Source organism: Gambusia affinis, linkage group LG08 (genome assembly GCF_019740435.1).
Source record: "Gambusia affinis linkage group LG08, SWU_Gaff_1.0, whole genome shotgun sequence".
NCBI classification, from domain to species: domain Eukaryota; kingdom Metazoa; phylum Chordata; class Actinopteri; order Cyprinodontiformes; family Poeciliidae; genus Gambusia; species Gambusia affinis.
The window spans coordinates 11,460,727-11,484,507 of NC_057875.1; the positions used below are offsets into that span (position 1 = coordinate 11,460,727).

A 23,781-nucleotide genomic window follows, 5' to 3' on the forward strand; every position below is an offset into this window, starting at 1 on the left:
TGCACACACAAAGTGGAAGTGTCCTGGGTTCTGATGAGTCTACACTTCAATTAATCTGTTCAGATTAATATCAGCAAAAGCTGTGATGATATGGGGTGTGTTAGTGCGCATTGCATAGGTAGCTGACATACTGCAGCTTTACATCCTGCAAGGCTACAGTACATAAGTAAAAAAAAAGAAAAAAAAAACTTTTTTTACCATACTGTCACCATCTTGTGACAGTATGGTATAATTGTGAAAAAAAAAAACAACAACAACAAAAAAAAAAAAAACTCCTCTGCCTTCTCCCATTGTTCCCAGTGCTAACTAAACACAATCAACTAGAGGCAGGCGGGTCTTAGCCCTTGTCAATCATACATGTTTTCTAAAATTGAAGACATGAAACAAAATTAAGATTAGCTGGACAAACATGGTGATCTAACCTCTCTAGCTCTTCCTTATTGTATTATTATTAGTTAACTATTGACATATTAACATGGTGAATTAAAATGGCTGTTGGCATATCTGGATCCTATTATTATAACAAATGCACACTGCCAAAGGTTCCTTATACTTTGTGTGTGTGGCCCTGTATTTGTGTGTACTTACCTACATGTGTGCATGTGTACTTGTGAATGTACAAACAAGTATTTTTCACTTTTTGTTCAAAAATAGACCATTTTTTTTAATTTTAGTATTACTTAAACATCGATTAATATTAATTGAACATTTCTTTGGACATTTTAGGCCTCCGTTAAAGCCAACAAGGAGTCAGCAGAAAAGAGAAGAGATCTCCCTCAAACTGAACAAGCAGCAAATACACTCAGTTTTGGAAAAGAAGAGTATGATGATGATCAACCCCAGATTTTACCTGTCCTTCCAGAACAGCCTGAGACGAAGATTTATGATACAGCAAAGAATGATTCAAGTATAGATCACTCTATGCCAGAAAAAGAAGAAGTTAAGCCAGAGAGAAGGCGTTTAGGTTTCCAAGCAATGGAGAGCAGTGAAAGTGAAGTTACACCTTCCTCATCCCCTAAAATTGGAAGAAGGATCTTAAAGGTTAGCACTGTTTCATCTAGCAGTGAGGAGAAAACTGAAGGTGCTGATTCTTCCATAGAAGATGATGAGTTTATCCGCAATCAGATTTTGGGTATGGGAGATGAGAAAGAGATGTCCATATCAGAAGATGAGAAAGAAAGTAACTTAGAAAATATGGACACTTTCCAGAATAATACACTTGACAATGCCTCTATCAAAGGCAACTCTGTATTGAACAAGGGTGAATCAGATATTAATACCCAGACTGAATTACCCATTAAAAATGATGCTGCAATATCTCAAAATATTCCTGAATCATTTCCAAAGACTCATTTTAAGAAAGCTATTCCTGTATTGAGGCAGAGGCAAAGCACTGATGAAGAAATAGAGAGCCTCACTGAATCCTTGTCAAAGGGTTCATCCAGTATTCAAGCATCAAGCATGACTCCAGGGTCTTCACCTACATCAGTTTCATCTTTGGAAGAGGACAGTGATACTAGTCCAAGCCAAAAGAAAGGTAGTGAGCAAAGACATCATCGCAAAAGTAGGCAGCGGTACCCCACTCAGCCTCTTCCTACTATTGAAAACTCCTCTGATGAAGAAAAGACAAAGACACATGACAAACTCTCTTCACCCAGTGATGTGTCCTCTTCAGAAGATTTAAGGCAGGTCACTGTCATCAACGAAGGCCATAAAACATTTGGCTCAGAGTACTCTGCCAGTAAAGAATCTGAATCAGAGATTAAGAGAGCAGTACAAAGAGGATGTAAACCTTCACCAACAGTAATACCTTACACCCCTTCTGATCAATTTGAAGAAAAAGACACAGCAGCAAAATCATTAAAGAGTGCTGAAGAAGCATATGAGGAAATTATTCAGAAAACAAAAGCTATTCCAGGAGAAAGTCCCCCTGACATTGAACCCCTTTATGGGGGATTGTCAATAGAGGACTATCTTTATGAATCTTTAGTAGAGGAACCAGAAATTAAAATAAGTGAAACTCAAGAAGAACCTGAATTTGACACTGCTTCTCAATCTCTTAAAAAGCTCAGGTCCCCTGAAGAAGTTTATGAGGAGATGATGCAAAAAAAAAGAGAACTGATGATGATAGAGCACGAATTTCAACAAGCCTGGACAGCAATGGATTCTTCCTCAATGGAAGCTTTGGTCCATGAGCTTACGCCAGAGGCTGAAACTTGCGTGGTGACAATATCTGCTGAAGATGGCATACCCACTGAAGATACTCAGCTTACTGAACAAAAAGATATACCTCCCTCAGATATTGATACTTTAAGTGAACTATCAGTAAAGAGAAAAAAACGTCCAGCACCCCCACGCCCATCTGAGCCCCCGAGGCGCACTGAGGTAACAGTTGTTCCCAGTACTCCCAGTGGATCCATAACTTTTGTCAGGCCTATGGTTCCTCAAGATCCTGCGCTAAGAAAGGCACTGTTTCCAATACCAGACCTTAAGATTACTCAATGCTCATCTGGTGAAGAAGAGGATGATAGTCTTGCAGATGAGTATGCCATAGGTATTTCATCTGATATTACCCCCAGTGATGACTCTGATACAAAAGAAGATCAGTCCGTAAGTCCATCTTTGTCCGAAACCAATGACATGGAGCCTATATGTGTTATTTGTGAAATTCCAGCGCCAAAGCCCATCCCAACTCCAATATCAGCCCCAGAGCTAACAACTACACCTTCTCCTGTTTCACCAGTTTCGCCCCCAACTTCACCAGCTTCTCCAGATTCTAGTTTGGCCTCAAATGTGTCATCATCATCTTCATTCCAGGCTCGAACGCCACTTTCATCTGACTCAACCCCACTGTCCACACCAACCCCTCCAACTTCAATAAAATACCATTCAGTTGAAGAAACATTATTGCCATTGTCTACCACATTTGAAGAAGCACCATCAAGTGAAACATTAATTCCTTATTATGATTTAGCCACTGTTGTAGTTACAATTCCAGATTTGGTATCTGATCCATCCAAAATTCAAGCAACACAGACTATTCAAAGAAAGTCTTCTACAACTAAGACCCCAGCTCCACCCTTGTTTGAGACTTCATCTGCAGTAACTTCTAAGGTTCAAATGCCAGACTTGGTTTCCTCTCCTTCACAAGTACCGATTAACGTTCCACCTGTTTTACAGGTTTCAGCACCAAGTCCAGCACCTATTGTTGTCTCAGCTCAGCCTTTAGCCCAAATCACACCTGCACCTATTGCTACCACAACTTCAGCTTCAACAAGTGATCTCTCATCATCAATTTCTGTGGTATCATGCCTTGAGCCTGTCATAGTGCAGATGCCAGACTTGGTTTCAACTAATGCTCCAATTATTTTACAAACACCACAACCAATCTCAGCCCTCATAACAACCCCAGCTCAAGCTCAAACCAAAGTAGTACATTCAGTCCCAGTTCAATCATCTGTACCATTAATGAGAACAGTGGTAGTCCCAGCAAAGGTTCAACCTGAGCAGGGAACTATATCATCTCCAGCATTAACTACCGTTGTCAAAAAGAAAGTCCCTCCTCCTCCACCTCCTCGATCTACTTCAGTTTCATTACCTGATACCACCTCTGAGATGCCTCTTATAAAGACAGCCATGTCATCAGCATCAGCTATTGCACCCACAGTCACTGCCCAACCAATGCAATCTGTAATTGTAGATATACAGCCAAGAATGGACATTGCGCAATCAGGTAGTGCACCTGTTCCTCAAGTAGTGACTCCAACTAGACAAGGGCATGTAGTTATCATTGTACCAAGCATGGAAAAAATATCTCTACTTGAACAAATCAAACAAGATGGAGATGATGCAGAGCCAAATGTTGCTTCTCGTGCATATGGTGGTCAACAAACTACAAATGATACACTGTGTACAGACACTTCAACTGTGAAAGTGCTTTCAGCTCCACTACTTCAACATAAACCTACACATGTCGCAAAAGTGGTATCAAGTGGGGATGTAACTCCTGTAACAGACCCAACCTCATCACCTCCACCCCTTTTACCCAAACCACTTGGAAGCTCTGTTCCCACTTTAGTCACAAGCACAGTTGCCCCTGTTTCTGTAACAGTGTCCAGTCCTTGTCATATCTCTAAGCCTCCCCCACCCATACCACCCAAGCCCATATCAATTCCAGCCGGACTAGTTTTTACCCACAAGCCAGGAGAGAATATCAGACCTCCTCCCCCTGTGGCACCCAAAGCGGCAACACTGCCTAGGATGAAAGAACCTCCAAAAGCCCTGTCTCTTAGCCTTGCAAGACCTTCGGAGTCTAAACTGGGTACAACATCTCCCAAGTCACCTGTGTCCCCTAGGCATGCAAAATGTTTACAGACATATGTGGTGATCACTCTACCTTCTGAGCCTGGCTCTCCAACTGAGACAATAACAGTTCAAGCACCTGTTAGGCGAAGATCCATCCCATCTTCTTCAGTGCCAGACATTCAAACAACAGTACCAGAGAAGAAGACACCCACTGAAATTATTTCAGCACAGGCTACAGTTAGGAGGGCATCTGTGCCCACTATTAAGCATCCACCTCCGATTGTTAAAGCAGTAAATGTGGAACCAGAGCACATAGAAACCTCTGAGGTGGGGACTGGCAAAGTACAAACAGGGGAATTATCTGTGCCCCCTGCTGTGCAACCAATATTTTCTGTTGCTGATGTGATTACAGTATCATCAGATCAGAAATCCTGCATCATGGCACATGCTGTAGCACCAACAATCAAGAAGTCATATGTGTCACAACAAGACTCAATGACTCAACCCCATTTAACTTCTGAACCAACATCAGAATTATTTCCAAAACCCACTGAATCAAAATGTTATCTGATTCTGAGAGATCAATCCATAGTGAATGAGCAATCTGGACCATCTGTGTCTCAGCACCCATGTGCAGTTACAGAAGTGGGAACAGTATTTCCATCAAGTTTATCTGAAGAGCCAATTTTTCAGTCAACCAAACCAATTGCAACTGTGCAACCAGGGTGTCTTGGGGAAGCTGTTTTTGTGCCAAAGTCATTGAAACCACATGTAGAAGTAGTTGTCCATGGGACACCACCTACAGTACACTCTATAAATTATGATCAGCCCTTTTTATCTCAAATAGATGTGCAAGGTATAGAGCATATGGAACAAGAGATAGATAACTGTGTCACAGAGGCAGTTCTGATTAGATCAGCATTACAAGATGAGAGTTATAAATTTGCAGCTGAAGAACCAGATACAGCAATTGAAGTTGTTGTTCACTCTAAAGATGAAAACATACCTAGGGTTTTTGAAGATGCATTCTCCTTATCAGAGCTCTCATTAACTCAACAAACTGATCAATCTTCAGAGAATATGGTTGTGGTGACAGACCAGTTATTCACACACCAGCTAAATCTTGATGCTAAAGAAAGTACACTCCCTTCAAAGTTTGAATATCCCACAGAGGTTGTTACAACCGACCCTGGATATAGGTTGCCTGAGGTTGCTGTAGTATCTCCTGTACCACATCCTCTCACTGTTGACACTGTTGTTACACCAACATCTAAAGTGTCTGAGTTAATGCCACTAGCTACAGTTGCTGAAACTGTAGCTATTACAAGCATCGGATCAACACTGTCAAATCGTATGGAAGGAATTCAACAAGTTTCAACACAGAGAAATATTAGTTGTACTCCCCAGCAGACAAGTGCAGCCACAATTATGTCACATCCTGTGGCATCAATGGAAGAAATACCATTGCTATCTAGACATGAAAGACAAACAAGATTCCCACCAAAATATAAAAATGAAATGATTTGTTACATGCCTTCATTAGAGATACAACACCATGAACTTGCAGAATTCCCAGTCATAACAAACGACGAGACTAGTTATAGAAGGAGATCATCTATCTCATCCATAGTACAATCACCATACACCACTAGTGGTTCATTCACTTATCCTGCAGAGCTTGAAATGCCTGCTCAGGTGGTTAAAGCAGAGCCACTTGCTGCTCCTAGACAAGAATCAATAACCATGCAACAACCACAGCAGTTTGCACAAATAATTACCATGCCAGCTGAAAAGGACTTTCCAGTGGTTGGCTATGAAGCTCAAGAATCTAACAGGAGGGGATCAGTTCCACTATCAGAACAGCAACAAGAAGCCTCGACTCATCCATGTGAATATGATAATTTACTGGACAGAATAACCCAAGATGCACACACCCATATAAGCCCAGTAGTCTCTGTACCAGAGATTCCACTGGGTGTATCTGTGGCTCCAGTCACCATCACCAAAATTCAACAAGAGTCAATTGAGAGCCAAGAGATAAGAGGACCAGAAAAAGTGGTCTCCAGTATGAGTCACATGTATTCCTCTTCTATTTCCACCTCAAGTCAGCCTCCTGAAAGCCTGTCTAGTCGGGTCACTCAAGTGGTCACCACTGAAGTGCAACGGACTACTGTTTCTGTTGTCCATGAAAGACTCCAACAAGTTCCTCCACAAAGCATAGCCATCACTATACAACCAGACATAGCAAAAGTCCAACCCCTCCCTAAACAAAATGGCAGGATTATTTATCCTGGGGATATTATTGATTTACGCACTATCAAGTCAGGCATAAAAATGACAGAGCAAGGCATGGATCTGACACCACCCGACTCTTGCCGACAGTCTGTTTCAAGTGACTCAAGTGGACGTCATATTACTGCAGTGCAGCCTGAGATTGTAAATCTTAGTGCTGAGCTTATCCCTGCAACAACACTGTCTGTTGTTACTGACAGCATCACAATAGTCACATGCACAGCAACCATTGCCTCATACAATACCACTCCAGCAGAGAAACCACTTGATTTACAGGGTCCTGTTGCATCACTGCCTTTACCACTCACCACATCCACATACAAGCCATTTGAACCACTTGCACAAATTGTTTACAGACCTGTAAAGGCTCCACCTGTATTCACTGATGTAGTATCTATGACTCAAGACATACCCATGAATCTTTCCATTGAAGCTCTTGTCTCCTCTGGAGGAAAACAGTCATTGACTTCAGCACCAACAATTATGAGCAATGTAGGTCCTGTTGTATCTCTTGAGGCTACAGGAGCCATGGACTTGTCGAACTATAAACCAATGAGGGCAATGGTGGCATTGTCTGATACGGACCAAGGAGTGGTGACCTCTATTGTAGAGGATGATGGGGTTCCAATGGACCTTACTGCTGGCAGAAGGAGCATCTGCTGTGATGTAATTTACAAGCTACCATTTACCGGAAGCTGCAGAACACAAGCTCCTGTAACAACTCAACCTGACAACCATTCTGACTTCAAAGATTGTGCAGGACTGAATAGCATTAATGGTACCTATGGGATAAAAGCATCATTATCTGATACTAATCTAACAAGCGCAGGGCTGTCTATCTATGATCTCAAAAATGACTACTTCACCAGCTCTTCTGACACAGCTGTCGACCTAACTGCTGCTAAGCTTTCAGCTGGTAAGCAAATCTTTCTACAATCTTTTTGTATTCTGTTAGTTTGGCTCGCATGTATTTAAGACTGCACTCTTATTCTTCATGTTTAGCACTTAAGTTCATAAACAATGTTTTAATTGCCTGATTTGTTTTCCAATGTGCATGACATTTTCAAATGATCCCAAAATTTTGTTTTGTGTTTCTTTTTCTTTTCTTCATACAGATGCATGCGTTTGCCTGCGTGTACTTCCTCGATATTTTGGTTTTGCATCCTGCTAACCAAACTATCTCCATAAATGCATGTGCTCTTTTTGGAACTCTTTCTAATTCTAATTGCATGATCCTTAGAAAATAAGTTAGTTTCCTACTTGTAAAATTACTAATGCCATTTACTGAAAGAAATTTATATATTTTGAATTGTGACAGGCGAGGCACTAGACTACACAAGCAAAGCAACCAATGTCTACTCTGCGATGATTACTTCACCATACTCCCAGGTTCCTGCTGCTGGGTTTGGAGTAAATAGTGCTTTAAGAACCTCAGATGGAATAGTTTATTCCTCAGTTGCAGCACCAGTTCCATCCACATATGCAATTACAACTCAACCAGGTTCCATCTTCAGCACTACTTTTACTCCCATATCAACTGTCCAGGATCAGTCCTTACTGCATTCATATGGATTTGTACCAACAGAGCCAGGGCAGCTTGTTCCCTTTGAGGCAGAGCTATCTAAAGAATTCTTCCCTACAGCCTTGGCCGACATAATAACCGGCTACCCCGAAATGTACTCAGACAACACCCTGGAAGCAATTGCTGCTTCTTTAGATGTTCTAGCTTCTTCACCAATATTTCCTGGCTTAGACAACACCAAAATGGCCCAGTATCAGATGGAGAGGGAGTTTTTAGAGTTAGAGAAGCTTAAGCAGCTATGTCTTGCTGAGGAGCTGGAATGGGAAAGACAAGAAATCCAACGTTACAGAGAACAGGAGCAACTTATGGTGCAAAGAGAACTTGAAGAACTTCAAGCACTGAAACAGCAGCTTCTTTTTCAGCAAGAAGAAGAACATCATGCACACATGGTGGCCCAACAGGAGACCTATGCTCAACAGAAAGAACAGTTGCAGCAAATCCAACAACTCCAACTCCAACTCCAGAGGCAACTTGATGAGCACTACAGCAGTACTAGTATGACAGGAAACCTTTTAGAAGCTAAATATGCAGGAGTAGGGGACAGTGGCCAGTACTGGCCTGTAAAAGATGAGTCTACGCTTCCATCTACATTAGCACAAACAGAACAACACCATGAGCAGCTTAACATAGTAAAACTTCCAGCTGACCAGGATCTAGGAAAAAAAATCCTTGACAGCGGTGTACAAACAGATGATGAAGACTCTGCAGAAAAGCAACAAATGGGAAGAAAAAAGAAAACAAAGAGAAACATTGATAGCTCAGCTCAGTCAGATGATGATGATCAAGATGAATGGGATGCGCCCTCCAAAGTTCGACGTCGTTCTCGAAAGCATAGCAGTGATGGGAAACATGGCTCCAAGGTGTCTAGCATTGCCATCCAGACAGTAGCAGAAATTTCTGTGCAGACTGACCACTCTGGAACTATCAAGAAACCCAATGTCCAAATGGACACTAAGATAGAAATCATTAAGCACATGTCATCTGCAGAAAACTTTCACAGAGGTGTGAGTCTGAGTTGCCAGACAGAAACAGACAGAAGGAATTCACCTGTTGAGGTTGGATATAGCACACAACTAACGGCAGATGCCCCCTCTAAAGCTAAAGTTCTCTACAGCCAAGTCTCTCCGTTATCTCCCGAAAAGTCCTATGCAGGACAAAGAATGCTAACTGCTGACCCAACCAGATTTTCCTCTGGCCCTCGGAGTTTAAAGGCTGGCCAGAAGTCTCTGTCAGATCCTAAATCTCTTAGCCCTTCAACAGAAGACAGAATTGGAGGATACTATACAGAAGGCTATTCTGTAAGTGTATTAAAATTATTCTGCAAATAAGGGGGAAACTATTCTAAATAGATATTTTCTTATATACTCTATATTATCTATTTCTGTGTTGTAGGTCAGGTCTTCTAGCAGTGGTAAGAAAGTAAAGCGAACCCTACCAGACCCTCCTCCTGAGGATGACATGTTGGCGGGAAGATCTGGATATAGCACCAACTCTGCTCGTCGCCGTCTTGCTCGCAGCACAACAATGGCCAGAGCAAAGATTCTGCAAGATATAGACAAGGAACTTGATCTGGTGGAGAGGGAATCCTCTAAACTACGCAAGAAACAAGCTGAGCTTGATGAAGAGGAAAAGGAGATTGATGCCAAGTTGCGGTGAGTTGCTGCATGTGTACACACTGAAACAAATTACCAAGTGCTAAAGATTGAGTAGTTTCAGATTTTGTTAGAATAATAATTAAAGCAACAATCAGAAGATAAACAATTACAAAGATACCATTTAGTTAATCTGTCTAAAGCTATTTGTCTTATGTTCATGTGCATGATTCCCTTTTTACCTTAATAGCTTATGGGCTAAAAGACTACCTTGACAACACTCAATGAGACCTCTCCACTCTTACACATAGTAACAGGTACAAATGTGTGACAAACTAGAACATTGTTTGGCTATTTAAAGTGTGCCCGGATATATGTTAGTGTTTGGAATCTCAAACTTTTTTCCATTGATCTAGGTATCTGGAGATGGGTATAAACCGTCGAAAGGAGGCCTTGTTAAAGGAAAGAGAAAAGAGAGAAAGGGCATATCTCCAGGGGGTGGCGGAGGAAAGAGACTACATGTCAGACAGTGAGGTTGGCAACATAAGAGAAACTCGGGGGGAAGGCCTGGAAAGACCACGGACTGCTCCTCAGTCAGAATTTGATCAATTCATCCCCCCCCAAACTGAGGCTGATTCCCAATACAACACCCTTACAAGTCCCTATTCTCAATATGGTCAATATGTTCCTCAGACCCAAACCACAAGCCATTACACCCAGCAGAATTTGTATCAGCAGCAGTCCCTATACCATCAACAGGTGTCTCCTTACCAAACACTGTCACTCTCCCATGCTCAAGCTCAGCCTAGCAGCTACCAACATGCTTTGCTTTTGCAACAAGGAAAGCAGCGTCAAACCACCTTGTCTGAGTTAGAGCCCAAAATTACCACCAACTATGAGGTGATACGCAACCAACCTCTGCTCATTGTTCCATCTTCTACAGAAAGTGGCTATGGAGTTGCTCACATGGGTGGCAAGTATGGCAACTTAGATTTGAGGTTAGAGGAAAGAAGCATGGCCTCTAGTCCAATGTCAAGTATTTCTGCCGATTCCTTCTATGCTGATATTGACCATCACAATGCCAGGAACTATGTGCTTATAGAGGACATAGGAGAGCTTACCAAGGGTTCAACTGGACTTGGAAGTTCTGCCATGGGTTCTGGATTTAGTCTACCTGATAAAGAGCTATCAAAAGCAGACAGACTACTCAGGGCAGCTGAAGCAAGGCGTACAGCAGAGGTAAATTTTTTATTATTGTGTAATTTTGTGTTACATCCCATCTTTGTCTTTTTATATGTTTATATTTGATTATTTAACTTTTTTGATCCTTTGGATTTGCATTTCAAGATGGACGATTGCAAATTAACTATGCATGACAAGATGTCCCTTATTACAACTTCAGTTATTTTTATTCTTTTATTGTCATCTTATTATTGTAAAAGTGAATTCAGATTATTATTTAAATGTCGGTAAAATATCTTTGCCCTTCTAACTTTACCAGAAATTTTATTCCACCTGGCAAATATATTAAAAATACTTTAACTGACTCACTGTGTGTTATGTTAGTAAAAGAAGCTTCAATGTTCTTTAATTACATTTAGTATGACAGGCCTACAAAAAGCTTTGCCTAATTGTAAAGTAGAAATGAAACAACAAAAGGTTAAAATTTCTTACAACAACTTTTCTCAGGTCCCTACTAGACCAGCTGTAGAAATATATATATATGGTAGCTTTTTTTAACCAAGGACTTCAAACTTAGTCAGGTTATAAGGCATTCAAATTGAATCAAAATCTAATTTTAAGTCATAGTTATATTTAGATCTAAACCTTCTTTTGTTAATTTGGCTGTTTGTTTAGGCCTATTTTACAGTCTCTAAATGGTTATCTTCCAGGAGAGGTCTGTATTTATCTACATCCATCTTCATCTTAACTCTCACCAGTTTTTTTCACAAATGTACATGTGATAATAGAGATTTTCTTGCACGGTATGGTTATGGCAAAATTATAAGAATATTTGACATAATTGAAGAAACGTCATTGATAAATGTTTTATTTGTACTTAAAATTTGTCAATTCATTGATAGATCATATGTAATACAGTACAGACCAAAAGTTTGGACACACCTTCTAACTGAATTCAATTAGAAGGTGTGCCAAACTTTTGGTCTGTACTGTATATATAAAAGGTGGTTAAAATATGTTCACACTAATACGCATTTCCTTATTTCTATACATCAGGTAGCTGAATTTTTGGGCTCATCGCGCTATGGAAAAGGAGAAGATGACTCTATGGAGGAGCCCTATGAACTGAAGTTGCTGAAGCAACAAATCAAGCAAGAGTTTAGACGGGGAACTGAAGGGCTAGAACATTTAACAGGCCTTGGCCTTTCCCAGTATCTCTCGAGTGATAGCAGTTTTCGCCACTTCCCTAAAGGAGAGAAATATAGCATTGGAAGACTCACTCTTGAAAAGCAGGCTGCAAAGAATCTTCCCGCAGCTATGCTTTACCAGAAACAGATGAAGAACAAAAAGGCATTGCTCGATTCAAAGGCCATCACAAAATTTTCCCCAATTCAGGAGAGTAGGGACCTTGAGCCTGAATATGGTAGCTACATGGGATCTGGGACTTCTGTGTCCAGTCTAGCAGCTAGGGCTAGGTTACTTCAGGATGAAATTACATTTGGGTTAAGGAAAAATTTGTCTGAGCAACAAAAATATTTGGGGTCTTCTTTAGGAGCCAACCTTTCAGGTTCTCTTAACCTTGGCCAGTCCCTTAGCTTAGGATCTACTATCAGAGGCAACATTCAGGAGGATGGCACATATCCAAGTGGCACTCGATCCCGTCCCTCTTCTCGACCCTCTTCCCGACCGTCTTCTATATATGGCTTAGATCTGTCTATCAAAAGGGATTTGTCTAGTTCCTCACTCAGACTAAAGACAGAGGGGGAGGTCCTGGACGCAGCATTTGCTCCTGGAGTCTCCAGAGCAAAACCTACTAGTTTGCCTATCAGCCAAAGCCGGGGCCGTATCCCCATTGTGGCTCAGAACTCTGAGGAAGAAAGTCCTCTGAGCCCAGTGGGGCAGCCTATGGGTATGGCTAGAGCTTCTGCTGGTCCTCTGCCTCCCATTTCTGCTGACTCTAGGGATCAATTTGGGTCTAGCCATTCCTTGCCAGAAGTGCAACAGCATATGAGAGAGGAATCTCGGACACGTGGCTACGATAGAGATATCGCATTCATCATGGATGATCTGCAAGGTGCCATGTCTGACAGTGAAGGTAAATGGAGTCTGAGACTGTTGCAGCAGTTCAACTATGCAGACCTGCTTGTGATGCATGCTAATGCTGAGTGGTTTTATTGACTTTATGCATAAACCGTCTCTTTTACAATGATCAGTGCTTCAATTAATTGTTGTTTGTGATACTTTCCTATATTTTTCTTTGACTTAGTAAATCTAAATTAAAGTTTGCATGTTTATTCTTTGTTTTTGTTTCTTTTATATAACTAACTCAAAAGTACATTAAACTCTCAACCTGAGTTTATGTATCTTACCATTCAAATCTGTCCAGTTTTGGTGTGATTTCATTTGCATGTTTTAAGTTCTTCACTGATAAATTTTTGCCCAAACTCTCAAAACACAGAAACTGTAATAACTATACATGTTTTCTGTGTTAAAACAATCTTGGTTTTATGAGAGCTTAAGACTTATGAATAATACTACAAATACATACTACCGGTACACAAAATATTTTTTGAATGTTTGGGAAACAAAACACGTCACTACCACTTTAACGTTAAATGGAGCAGAGCAAGATTTATAGTCCTTTTGAATTTTAAACAATAATTTAAGTTGGAAACCCAAACTGTTTTAACACAAATTTAGTTTAGTAGTTTGTATTATTCTGTATAAATGTGATATATGGTGCAGCATAATAAATATTGCAAATAAATAGCACAAATATTAAATTATCCATGACATATGCATGTACAATCTAACATGTAATTGCTGTGTTGTATGCAATTTTCCTCACCTATAAATCATGAATGCCTATAATATTTAAACAGAAAATCTAGTCTGAGTTTACTTTTGTTATTGAGCTGCTTCCACAATAATCTAGAATATAACTGCAACACACACAACTTGGTCTGAACTTCGTCATCATTTTTTAGCAACTATTACATTCCTATAAGTCTTCAGTGTGGCAAAATCATTTTGATATTCATATAATTTTGTCATTTTTAATGTGGTAAAATAACTCTGGCTAGTAATGTTTAATACTTCCTTCTCATTCAATGGCAGAACATATCGAATTAATCTGATACAGAGACTGGCTTGTACATTTGTAATAATAACTGCCTTTATGGAAAAAGCAGTGACAATTTTTACTATAGATTTTTGTGTGATTTAGTCATGTGTGTCTCATTTGTGTTGGTGTGTATATAACCTTTGATTATTTTTTTCTGTATTTTGCATCCTTGCATGTTGTGTATTGCGTGTTTTCAATTTCCATGTTAATAAAATTTATATTTTTGGCTTGTTGTTTGTGGTGGATGTCTCGTTGAGGTGGGAGATGTCCATTTTCTCTAGCGATTGACAGCAAATATTGAAATAGACTATTCATTTCAATAAATGTGTAATTTTTTTGGTAGTGTTCAAATTTATCTTATTAAAACAACTGACAAGAGGCATTATAAATAATAGTGAGTTTAGATAACTTTCTGGATTATGTAAAGTCATGAGTATTTCCATTCATACACAAATGTGACAGAAACCTAAGTGGTTCACCATAAACACATTTTAAAGAAGGTAGTACTTAACATGGAATCATATTAAAGTGTATATTTACCTTTATTACAGTGCTAAGTGACTTCATGCTGGTTTTAAGCAGAGGTGATGCCAGAATCTTTCATGAAATCATACAGTAACTAAGAGACAAGTTATAATATTTTTAAATAATAATAAATATTTCAAAAGTTATTTGCTTGAATGCCCAAAAATTATATTTTGTACATTTTTCTGCGTGGAATCATCTTGTAGGCCAGCAATATCACACAGTGTCTTGGAAAAGTATTTTTTTTTACATTTTGCATTGATTTTATCCCAGAATTTACCACAGAGTAGTACAATAGCTGAGAAAGAATTGAAATGTGGGAGAAATAACCGTTTTTAATATTTTATTTTTTACAAAGAAACATCTGAAAAGTGTGGCACACATTTATATTCAACTGCCTTTAGTCTAATAACACAAAATAAAACACAAACAAGGCAATTTTTAGGTGGATCATTAGCAGGATAGTCCAAGTGGTGTTGGATAGAAAGGGGAGACAGAGAGACTAATGCAGAGTAAATTATGCCAGAACTGCCACTGACTGCAAACCTACCAAAACATGTATGTCCACTTAAACATATTGTGGCCGCTTCCTTCCTCTCAGCAGCTGTAAGTCTATAACCACCACACATCCCAACAAACTCAGTAAGTTCTTTACATGCTTGCTGTTATTTTCAGTTTAGAATATTCTTGTAAGTAATCTGTATTTGTTGCACGCAAGTACACAAAGCACAGTTTGTATTTTTTTTTTAAATTATTTTATCCTGTCGCACATTTCTTAGTATCTAAATGTGCTATATTTGTAACTGAATAATTAAAGAAGAATGACAATTATACAAGATGTCAACTTTGAAGGAACTGTAAAGAAACACTGCATGGAGAAAATGTTAACTAAAAGTTAAGAACTCCACAAATCTGCCCTTACTAAACTGTTTCTGTTGAGAAAAAGTAACAAAAAATCCAGTTTAAGATTTTCAACAATTGGATGTACAAGGGTAGTTCAGGGGGGTTTGCTTAACTTTCTTCTCACTCTGATCAAATGAGACCAAAATTGAAAGTTTTAGCTATATATGCCAGAAAACACACACTGCCCATCATCCTGAACATGCCATGCCAGGAGTGAAATATGTTGGTAGCATCATGCTGTGGGAATGTTTTTTTTTTTTTTTTCTTTTTTTTTTTTTTTTACCAGAACAGTAAAGTCAGATTAGATGAATGGAGAAATACTGGGCAATCCAGGAAAAATAATTAAAACTACAGGCCACAGAAGATCTGAGAAATTGCAGAAATTCAAATTCCAGCAACACAACTACCCTAAGCAGAGATTTGTAATGTGCAAAGTGTACAGCTGAAGTTCCTTTGGTATTACATCTTAAGTCCATGGACTAACTACAAGTACAAATGCATGCCACACTTTCTTTTTTTTTCTTTTAGTGACAAAACTGTCATTTTTCTTTTTACTTAAGAATCATATAAAATCCCTACTTCCTAGAATACAACAAAATTTGTGGATGAAACATGACAAAATGTAGAGAATTTCAAGGGGCTTCAATACTTTGACAAGACACTGTAGTAGGAGAGATTTCAAGCATGTGACTTCCTTATTAATGCTTTCAGTGCATGTGCTTTCCTGTATACTCTCAATATAAAACCTTAGCAAACATTTGTGAGATAAGAAAGCATATTTTGAAAAAAACATTCTGAAAAAATATATAACTTTGTACCCCAGCCGGAGGCCCAAACTGGAATATAGAAGGTGAGACAGCATTTTAACTTCATGTAGTTGAGTAGAGAACTGTGATTTCATGCTGCACATCATAACTCTGAATGGTCCACTTCTCTGGCTGATTCTGTAAACATACCAGACTCATGCTGGAATGAACCACCCTCTCACTAGTATATAGTGCATATCATTTAGCATACTTGTAGTATCTGACATGTTAGTTTTATTTTGGAATGAACCATGGTGAATTAAGATTTTTCTTTCAGGAATGTCTGCTCTGTGGTTCTGTAACCATTCTGACCCATTTCTAGTTTTCATGCTCATGCACAAACAAGCCAAAATCATGCGTATATATGTGCACAAGTGTCCACAAGAACTATGTTGAAAGTGCTACCCACTGCTTTTTTCTCCAAGACATACAGCAGTTCATTTGCAGTCATCATTATTGGTGCACCTTCTTTGTAGAATTGGATCTCTGATCACATGATGCCTAACAATCCTGTTTAACCAACCTATGTTTATTTTTCTACACATATAATTAGGATTTTTCTGAGTTGCAAAATCTTGATTGTAAAACCTGCAAAGTCTCCCAATAATTCCTAAGCTTAAAATGTATTAGGCTTCTGTTAGATGGGTTTTGGGGAGATTTAGAGAAAATTCCCCTCAGAGTTTGTCAGGATTATGTCAACATAGTACTGAAATGTCATAGTTATACGGATTTACATTCTAAACCTAGCACTTTGAATAAAATGTATCAAATCATCAAATGCTTCCATTAGAAACTGTTTGTGTTTTAGAAAATATTTCTTCTTTATCTATTGATTGATTTAAAAAAATCAGTCTTAGACAAGCTATTGACTGAAATATCAGTTTCCAAAAATAAGAATATTGAGATCAAAGGTATTGCAAGGCAGAATTAACATGCTGTTAAAAATAAATTTCCTATATATAGAGTTTGAAAGTATAGTTTGATGAACATTTTGTATTGAATAAGAGAGTTTTTGCAGATTTATTTTCCATTTACTTATCTAGAAGACACATATCTGAGATCTTAGTGCATTTTAGCAAGTGAGGCATGCAAACAATTTATTTAAAATTGGAAAAAGAAAAAAAAAAGATTGTGGGTTAAGATTTATCCAGCTATTGGGGAATTTGTCACTAGCTGTAAACTTGATTGCAATTAGCTATGACTTTGATTGTGTAATATTTTGAACGACTTTCTGTCCTTGTTCAGCCTACCACTTGAGGAGAGAGGACACAGATTGGTTTGATAAGCCAAGAGAAGGACAGCCTCAGAGTGGATACATGTCAGATAGGAGACAGGTGTGGACTCAGCATCAGTTTCCTATGTAAAATTCTCCTGAATTGTTGGAGAAGTCTTGTAATAGCTTTTTTTCTTTGCAATAAAATTCTTACATTATTTTTTTTAGATGAAATTGGTTCCTTACACCTTTCCTCACACTCGTGTGAAGCTTAAGAGAGACATGACAGACACCAGCGTCTCAGGTAAAGCACAAACATATTGACACTGTAAAATGATCAAAGGGTTTTATGCTTCAGATTTTTATAATTACAATCTATTTTCTACCTTAGGCAATGGGCTTGGAGTCCGTGTCGTCGGTGGTAAGGCGATTCCAGGCAGTCGTGGTGAGATTGGAACCTACATTGCTAAGGTTATTCCTGGAGGCATGGCGGAACAAACAGGGAAAATTGTAGAGGGTAAGTAGATAATGAAAAAGAACCTTAAGGCAAGCGTAAGCCAGCAATATGGTAAGGGAAATTGTAGAGCTTGCCAATACGTGACAACGGAGTCAAGTATTGCCCAAGTTATGCATGCAAATTGTAGAAATTTACCTAAACCCTCCAAAGAAGTATAAATAATGTTTAGCTGTTTCAGTTTAACAGTTTGCCTTAACATACATTAACTGTAGAGATTTATTTATTTTAATTGTGAATGCAATTATCTGAAATCTAGTAATTATATTTTCACCAAGTAAAGTAGAGTAAAAGAGTTAGTACATATGTAAAAGACAATTACCCTTAATTTATGGGGTGCACTTTGTGAAGTTGCATATGCATAACTTAAATTCTCTAATTTGGGTAATGTAGCCTGCCATGATAGAAAAAAAAAAGGGGTTCAATTTTTATGATCATCACTATGTTACAGTTTTAAAAGAAATATTTAAGGGGTGTGCTGTGGTGGTGTAGGGTATAGTGCGACCTACGTTTGTTGGAGGCCTTGGATCCTTGACGCGGCCGTCGCGGGTTTGATTCCCGGACCCGCCAACATTTGCCGCATGTCTTCCCCTCTCTCCTTACCCCTTTCCTGTCAGTCTACTTTCATATAAGGGACACTAGAGCCCACAAAAAGACCCCCTGGAGGGGATAAAAAAGAAAAAGAAGAAATATTTAATTAGCAAACTAAACATTAGCTTATAAGCTACATACTTAGTTTACAAATTAAATATTTAGCTCAGTGCTAAATATTTAACATACAAATTCACTGCTGTCATGGGAGAGGCACATAAAGATCATGTGTCTTTCTATGGCAGGCCGTGCGTTGGTAGATGGGCCTGCAGAGGGACTTTACCAATGTACAATGTAGTAAAGCTGCTCCAATACCTTTTTTCCCAAAAAATGTTACTCAAGTTAATATAACCAGTACTGTCCCTGAACACAAAAAACAACAAAATTGACCCACACTTTTTTCACAACAATGGTAGACCTATGTGTTCTGTCTGTGCAGCTCCACCTCTTTGGATTATCTGGCATCTTAAAGCATCATTTTAGTAAATAACCATAATTTATTAAATTGCCAGATCATATGTGCACCTCGGTACAACTGAAGGGTTATGAAAACATGCCACTGAATCAGAAAGTTTTCCCCTTCTCCTGAGGCCTAGAATGTTCACTACATCATTCCCCTTGCTATTTGCATTTTCATTTTGTTGTGTAAATGCAATTGTTTTGAATACACAGCAGACAATATTTTTGGAAATGATGTGTAAACAGGGCCAGAGAGACCAACATGTCAGTCCAAAGTATCTAAAAATCATGTGCCTCTCTGTTGCTGCTATTGAATTTGGTTGCTAGCATTTTTATCAGAGAGCAATGTCATTTAGACTTATCTATGCAGTTGTGACTTTTAAACTTAATACTCCTTATTTATTTGTTGGTATGATTTTGATGCAGTCTGTGTAAATTACTGCACTTATTATATATATTATAAAATTATCAAAAAGTTTAAGGAGTGGTAATCAGGACCTTCCCGACCCCGTTAGGGATGAAGGGTGTTCAGAAAATGGATGGATGGATGGATAATCAGGACCTATATTTGTTAGTGGAAAATTGTTCTTTATTTTCAAAGATCATAAATGTCAGGAGGTAAAACAAGTGGTATGTAGCCTGCTTCTGTTGCAGATAATTGATATCTGCCTTATCTAACATGTATTGTCTTAAATGGAAGATATGACTCTTTTTGTTACGGAAATTTGTTTTTATTTTTTTCATTTTGTTTATTATTATAATATTACAATCTAAATTTAAAACACCATTTCTACTGTGGACTCAATTCTGTTTCCATTAGGCATACTTTTTGGGTTGACTTGATAGATATACTAGTACCATTTTCACTGTAGCTTTGTTGTTGGTCGGTTTGTCATGTCCCTTTCTCTGCCATGTCTAATTAAAACGTGGAAAACTCCTCCCCCACATTAGTGGGCTGTGTTAGTCATTAAACTATATTTAGCTTCAGAAATACAGAAAGGGCAGCATTGAAAAATACTCACACTGTAAATTAACCTGTAAATTGCTAGTTCATTTGTTCTTAAAATCTCTATAAATTACAATAATTTATTTTCTGAAGATGACAACTCAAACAGGAGTAACAGTGAAGATTAACTGCAATTCACTGACATGTAAAGTGAGTAACAATGTCATATAGCTCCATAATAGCCAGGCTATTAGTATTGGTGGAAAAAGTGACAATTGCCAGTTTCATTAACAATTTTTTCATACAGATAAAATGACAATTTCATGTTTCCTCGCAACAGGACAGAATAATTGTGTTTGTTTGAAACAAACAAATAAACAAACACAGTTACAGTGATGTGATTCACATGGATTTTATGGCGAAGGGCAGATTATCTTGGTCTTTTTTAGGTTCAAACATGTAATTTTGTGTTGTTTCTAAGTACTAATTTCATAATGGTGAATGGACTGAATTTATATGTACATTTGCCTTTCCAATCCTTTTGACCACTCAAAGCGCTTTGCACTAGAGCCACATTCACCTATTCAAAGTCACTAAACTCACACATTTATATACTGTTACACGTTGTATCAGTCCATAGGCAGTTTGGGGTTAAATGCCATCAAGGTGGCAGGAGAAAGCTAGAACTAAACCTGCAATCATCCAATCACAAGACAACTACTCTGCTCTCAGAGCCACAGTTCCTCTGTACTAATTCTCAAATTCCACTGCATGTAACTGTGATTTATTTTTTTGATAAAACAATTAAATGATAAAAAAAAAGTACTACTAAACTTTATTTTTTCACATTTGACCTAAAATGTGATTCTAAAATGTTACAAAGAGGACACAAATGCCCATTTTTTTGTGGGTTGCAGTGAAAATTGAACTTTCTGGACCAAAATATTGTTAATTTATACATTGGGAAATAAAACCTGAATAAAAAGTCTGGAAAGCAAAAGCATGCTTTTGTTTTTAACTTGACTTCATCTTGTTTCAGGGATGCAGGTGTTGGAATGGAATGGAGTTCCGCTAACAGGGAAGACTTATGAAGAAGTGCAGAGCATTATGGGCAAGGCTGGTCCAGAGGCGGAGCTCTGTGTGAGACTGTGAGTAACATCTGTCAATGTTTATCTCCCAGTCTCACTGGTACTCTCACATATTTTGTTGCAATAAGGCAACATTGCACCTTTGATCAGAATCTCTCCACCCCTCTGTTCATCTTATTTATTCATCACCTCTTCATCTGTCAGATGTTTAATGTGTGACTTATTACTTCTAGGGCACACAATTTATAATTCCATAATTTATTCTCTGTGAATCCAAGCAGTGACCTTAATATGCTGTCTGACCCTGAGCACCCACAGGCCCTGGATCACCATATCCAAATCAAGGCTGGTATGCATTAAAGATTTATTGATATTTCTGAATATGTTCACCTGAGCTACATGAATACAGCATAGAGTACGGTGCGTATTTCTCTCAGCAGGAGGTCAGCGATCTCCTGGTGTGGATCCTAAACAGTTAGCTGCAGAGCTCCAAAAGGTATCCCAACAGCAAACTCCTGACATAGCAGGAACAGGGCCTGGGGGCTTCGGAGTCCTGTCCGCATTGGAACGTTCGGCCCTCCTCCACTCGGGCACTGGATCAGCAGCCTCCAGTGGGGTCCCAAGCCCTGGGCAACCAGGATCCCCTGCCATCAACAAGAAACAACGCCACAAGGTAGCTCACAACCTAAAAGACTGCTCATAGTAGCAGTTGTATAACCGAAATTGCCACACGCCAAAGAACTGCCACCTTTGGCTGAAATGACTGCCAATGAGTGCAAGCCTGACGTTTGCTATTTTGGGAAATATGTCTTTCACATTCTTTGGAGAGCTCCTTTATAAAGCCTCATTCAAAGGTTTCTGAGCATGAATGGACAGTGTAAGGTCACACCACAGGCATCTCAATCAGATTTAAGTTCAGACTCACTCCAATACCTTTCTTATAGCTTTCTAGGTCAAATATGAGGTAAGACATTTTTTTGGTATGATTAATATTGGTAACTGTTTTTAAATATTTCTTATTGTTGAACATTGAGCGTGGTGAGGTGGGAAGTGGTTCAGAACTTGTTTTGTTTTTTTCTGATCTCTTGGATGAGCATGCAATGTACTCTTTGAGTAAGTTGGGAAGGCTGGCAACTCCTGGGAATGTTTATCATTCTCAATATTTTTTCCATCTGAAGATCTAATATTCTGATTTGCTGCAGTCCCAAATTATTAGAAATTCCGGAACATTTTCCGGAGTGTGATGTGTCAAGAATTTGTTATTACCTGTTCTTAGGTTTTTGGTAATTATAGGTTGCTTTTTGAGATATTTAGCCTGCTTCATGCTATCAGACAGTCACATCTTGATTCTGCTGGCCTCAATAAGACCTGGAGATGGAAAGTAAAGTTGAAATAAACATTCTGAAAAATGTCAATTCCTGTTAAATAATGATTTAAACAATATTTAAAAACAACATTTATAATACTCTGTTAGGCCATATTTGAAAGGGGCAGTTTATTCATTCCCCAGGAACATAGTATCATTTTATAGCACAATCAATTAGCTATGTTACCTGTCATAAGTTAAAATTATCAGAATACTGAATATGTCTGAGACGACTCAAAAGAAATTTGACTTGTCAATTTAACACCTTGAAATTGGGCCTCTGTCTCTGTATTACGTTGTTGTCTGCTACCAGTGCAGGTGTATGGCAAGTTTCACTGAAAGATAACAATTAGTTAATAAAAATTTTGGAAGAAGCTTCTTGCTGTGAGAGGACTATGCTTATTAGCACATCGCTGCACCTTTATTCTGCAACTTTGCAGGACTTTCTTCCAGTACATTATATTGTTCAGATGGTAAAATCTCTCTGGAAGCTTGCAGATCTAAATGGGAGATATTGGCCTTTTCAGAACAGGCACAATTTCTGATAATGATGTGGTTATAATTTTCCTTTATAGGCAAAGTCAAAATGTGTGTGTATGTGTGTGTTTCTTTACAAAATCACAAGCAAGTGACCTTATTATTCCCTATTTCTTTTTTTTTTCAGCCAACAGAGGTGATGAAAGCACCTCATCCCATCACTGGAGAAATTCAGGTAGTAAATTTAGATATTTATTTAATTCTACTGAGATCAAACAAACAAAGGAATACTGATCCGCCAGTGTGATCCACTCATTTCACTCTGCTTTGCTCAACAGCTCCAGATTAACTATGACAGAAATCTGGGAAACTTGATCGTACATGTTCTGCAGGCAAGAAACTTGGTCCCCCGAGACAATGATGGTTACTCTGACCCTTTTGTGAAGGTCTACCTTTTACCAGGGAGAGGGTGAGCTCTAAAAGGGCTTCAGTTTAGACTGAGGTCTTGTCTGTGTTTGCCTGTTTGCTTTCAAGTCTGCCTTAGTTTCTCTCCCCCAGTTTTTTATCACTTTGTAAGTGTTCTGTATAACACTGACTAACCCCTTGAGTTTGTCTGGGATAAGGACATGATGATCTGAGGCAGTCTTTTGCCCTGCATTATTGATTATTTGGATTTTATATTTTACACAATTACCCAAAATACTATATTTAGATCTTTGTTAGAATGTGTCATAATAGCTATTATAGGTAATTGCATCAGCACTTGAACTGTTTAACATTTTGTCTCTTTACAACCACAAAAATCTCAATGTATTT

At 38.6% G+C, this 23,781-nt stretch overlaps 1 protein-coding gene across 11 annotated transcripts in view; it reads left to right on the top strand.

The window, feature by feature from the left end:
- Nucleotides 1-23,781, top strand: part of pclob (piccolo presynaptic cytomatrix protein b) — a 60,937-nt gene that overhangs the window by 25,090 nt on the left and 12,066 nt on the right. For 2 of the 11 annotated variants that reach the window (XM_044123926.1, XM_044123933.1), the window contains exons 14-27: nucleotides 727-7,513; nucleotides 7,916-9,477; nucleotides 9,572-9,831; nucleotides 10,188-11,010; nucleotides 12,010-13,048; nucleotides 16,329-16,355; nucleotides 17,557-17,645; nucleotides 17,753-17,828; nucleotides 17,916-18,041; nucleotides 21,074-21,182; nucleotides 21,401-21,471; nucleotides 21,560-21,795; nucleotides 23,153-23,200; nucleotides 23,304-23,434. In XM_044123926.1, coding sequence (XP_043979861.1) covers nucleotides 727-7,513; nucleotides 7,916-9,477; nucleotides 9,572-9,831; nucleotides 10,188-11,010; nucleotides 12,010-13,048; nucleotides 16,329-16,355; nucleotides 17,557-17,645; nucleotides 17,753-17,828; nucleotides 17,916-18,041; nucleotides 21,074-21,182; nucleotides 21,401-21,471; nucleotides 21,560-21,795; nucleotides 23,153-23,200; nucleotides 23,304-23,434 — 11,384 coding nt within the window. Of the gene's footprint in view, nucleotides 1-726; nucleotides 7,514-7,915; nucleotides 9,478-9,571; nucleotides 9,832-10,021; nucleotides 10,089-10,187; nucleotides 11,011-12,009; nucleotides 13,049-16,328; nucleotides 16,356-17,556; nucleotides 17,646-17,752; nucleotides 17,829-17,915; nucleotides 18,042-21,073; nucleotides 21,183-21,400; nucleotides 21,472-21,559; nucleotides 21,796-23,152; nucleotides 23,201-23,303; nucleotides 23,435-23,781 lie in introns of those variants that run through there. The other 9 variants (XM_044123927.1, XM_044123934.1, XM_044123936.1 and 6 more) reach the window with 7 other exon arrangements.